Source organism: Suricata suricatta, chromosome 3, assembly GCF_006229205.1.
Source record: "Suricata suricatta isolate VVHF042 chromosome 3, meerkat_22Aug2017_6uvM2_HiC, whole genome shotgun sequence".
NCBI classification, from domain to species: Eukaryota; Metazoa; Chordata; class Mammalia; order Carnivora; family Herpestidae; genus Suricata; species Suricata suricatta.
In genome coordinates, this window is record NC_043702.1 from 174784476 (window position 1) to 174786634 (window position 2159).

Below are 2159 nucleotides of genomic sequence, written 5' to 3' on the forward strand. Positions count from 1 at the left end.
CGCCGGCCCCGGGCCTCTCGCGCCGGCGTCGGGTGGGGGAGCGTCCGCGCGCCCCACGTCCCCGCCCCCTCCCTGCGACAGCGGCGGCGGCGGCGAAGGTTTATTGATCTGCAGCGGCGGCGAAGAGCGAGATACCCGCCGAAGGCGAGACACACAGAGACGGAGTGAGACGCGCACCGCGAGGGGAGACGAAGAGACCCGAGTCCCTGAGAGGGGCTGGGGGTGAGAGGCAGCGAAAGAGAAGGGTCCAGAATCGCAGAGAAAGCGTGGATGAGGATAAGGATGAGGCTGAGGACGGACGGAGGCTTGGAGGGAGGCAGACGCGCAGGGGCCGACCGGGGAGGCCCGCAGACAGCAGAGCCCAGACGGCTTAGAGTGGCGGAGAAGGGGGTGCGGGCCACAGGCTCGTGGCGGGAGGAGACACGCAGGGGAGAGGCCAACAGGGACCGAGTGCAGCATCAATAAATATTTGTTGAATGAACGTGTGAATGAAAGAGAGATCAGCAGTAGAAACGTTTCAGAGATAAAGGGGCAGGGAGACAGCCAGAGGAAGATGTTCCCGAGGCTTCCTGAGTTAGGGGCAAATGACTGCACCTTGCTGGGTTCTGCGAAGAAATGACGCACAGGCCGGGGGGCACACACATGTGGCCGTCAGCTGGCCCTCCCACCCTCCACCCCCACCCCCAGTTCAATTCCGACCCCTCGACCTCACATTCTCCTTCCCTCCAGTAGAGTACCGCCCCCCCATCCCTAGTTTCTGGGCCACGTTGGGAACTGGTCTCTCCAATTACAGGGGAGCACACAGAGGGACTGAGTCGGGGGACAGGGGGCGAGATCATGACCGCTGTGCGGGGCACTGCCCCAGGTCTGTCAAAGGAGGTCTCTGCACGTGTCCCACAAGCACCCTCCCACGTGACCCCCAGGAGGCGGGGTCGCAAGACCCTCCCCACGTGACCCCAAGGGGCAGAGACCCTCAGCACGTGACAGAGGGTGGGAGCCCGGGCCCCGCTCACGTGACCGCGGGGAGGGGGCGCGGGAGCCTGTGGCTCGGCCCGGCCCCGCCCCCAGCTCCCTGGCCCTCTCCACTCCCGGCTCGGGAGCACGTCGCTCTCACGATTTATGGGGCCGCGGCTGCCGCAGTGAGGGAGCCGGGGAGCCCGGGCGCAGCGGCAACAAAGGCCGAGGAAGCGAGGCGGGGGCGGCGGCGTCCTCCCAGCCGGGTGCGCGCCCCCTCCCACCTCTGCCGGTCCAGACCTGTGGGGGATCGGGAAGACGGAAAGGAGGCTCCCGGAACCGCGCTCCCCCACCCCCTCCCAGGGCTTTCACCTGAGCCCAGGTGTATGCGGGGTGTAGGGGGAGGGGAACCTGATCAACAAGATCGCCCACCACCCCGTCCCCGGCCATTCCCGCATACCCCTGGCTCCCGCTTCCCTCAAGAACGCGGGGGTGCCCCAAGGGTGGTGAGGACCCGGGCCCCCTCACCTGCGTACTCTCCACTCCCCGCCAGACTCCAGGGGGGCGGAGGGGGCGGACGTGTGAGTCTGGGGGAGGGGGACGAGCTAGATAGAACGGGGAGTCAGCCCCCAGCACCCCCCGGAGTTCTTGGAGTCCCGCTCCGGGGGGGAGGGGCCTCATCCCCACCCCCGAGGTTTCCATGGGAAGCGAGAGGGGGGCGTCGTTGGCTCATCCCCACCCCCAGTCTGACACTCCGGGCGCGAGGAGGGAGAGAGGGGGAGGCGCGGAGCCCCAAACAACAAAGAGCCGAGCGGCGAGCGGCAGCCCCTCCCCCGAGAGGTTGGGGGTCGCGGCCGCCCGGCCCTCCCGGCCCCCTCCCCTGGGGCTTCGCCGTTTGCTCCCGAGCCGCCCCCAGGGTGGGGAGCCAGAGGCAGTGCCGCCGCCGCCGCCGCCCGGGCAGGAGTGACAGTGACCCCCCGTGTCCCCAGGGATGCCCCCGACACACAGACACACACGGAGGCGGCTGGGGTGATACACACGGAGGCACGGCGGGGAGGAGAGGACAAGGGCAGCGAGGACTGAGCAGATCGAGGACCCGGCCCCGCAGCCGGCACCCGGCCGCCGCGCCACACACCCTGGGAAACCGCCCGGCCGCCCTGACAGCCGCCCAGACCGCGGCGGCGCCGGCAGCCACCCCAGCCCAG

General features: G+C 69.5%; 1 protein-coding gene across 1 annotated transcript in view; it reads right to left on the minus strand.

Annotated features, from left to right (window-relative positions):
- Nucleotides 1–2159, minus strand: part of EFNA3 (ephrin A3) — an 11165-nt gene that overhangs the window by 5859 nt on the left and 3147 nt on the right. The window contains exon 2 of the mRNA XM_029933461.1: nucleotides 1483–1541. Within this exon, the coding sequence (XP_029789321.1) occupies nucleotides 1483–1541 (59 nt within the window). The remainder of the gene's footprint in view (nucleotides 1–1482; nucleotides 1542–2159) is intronic.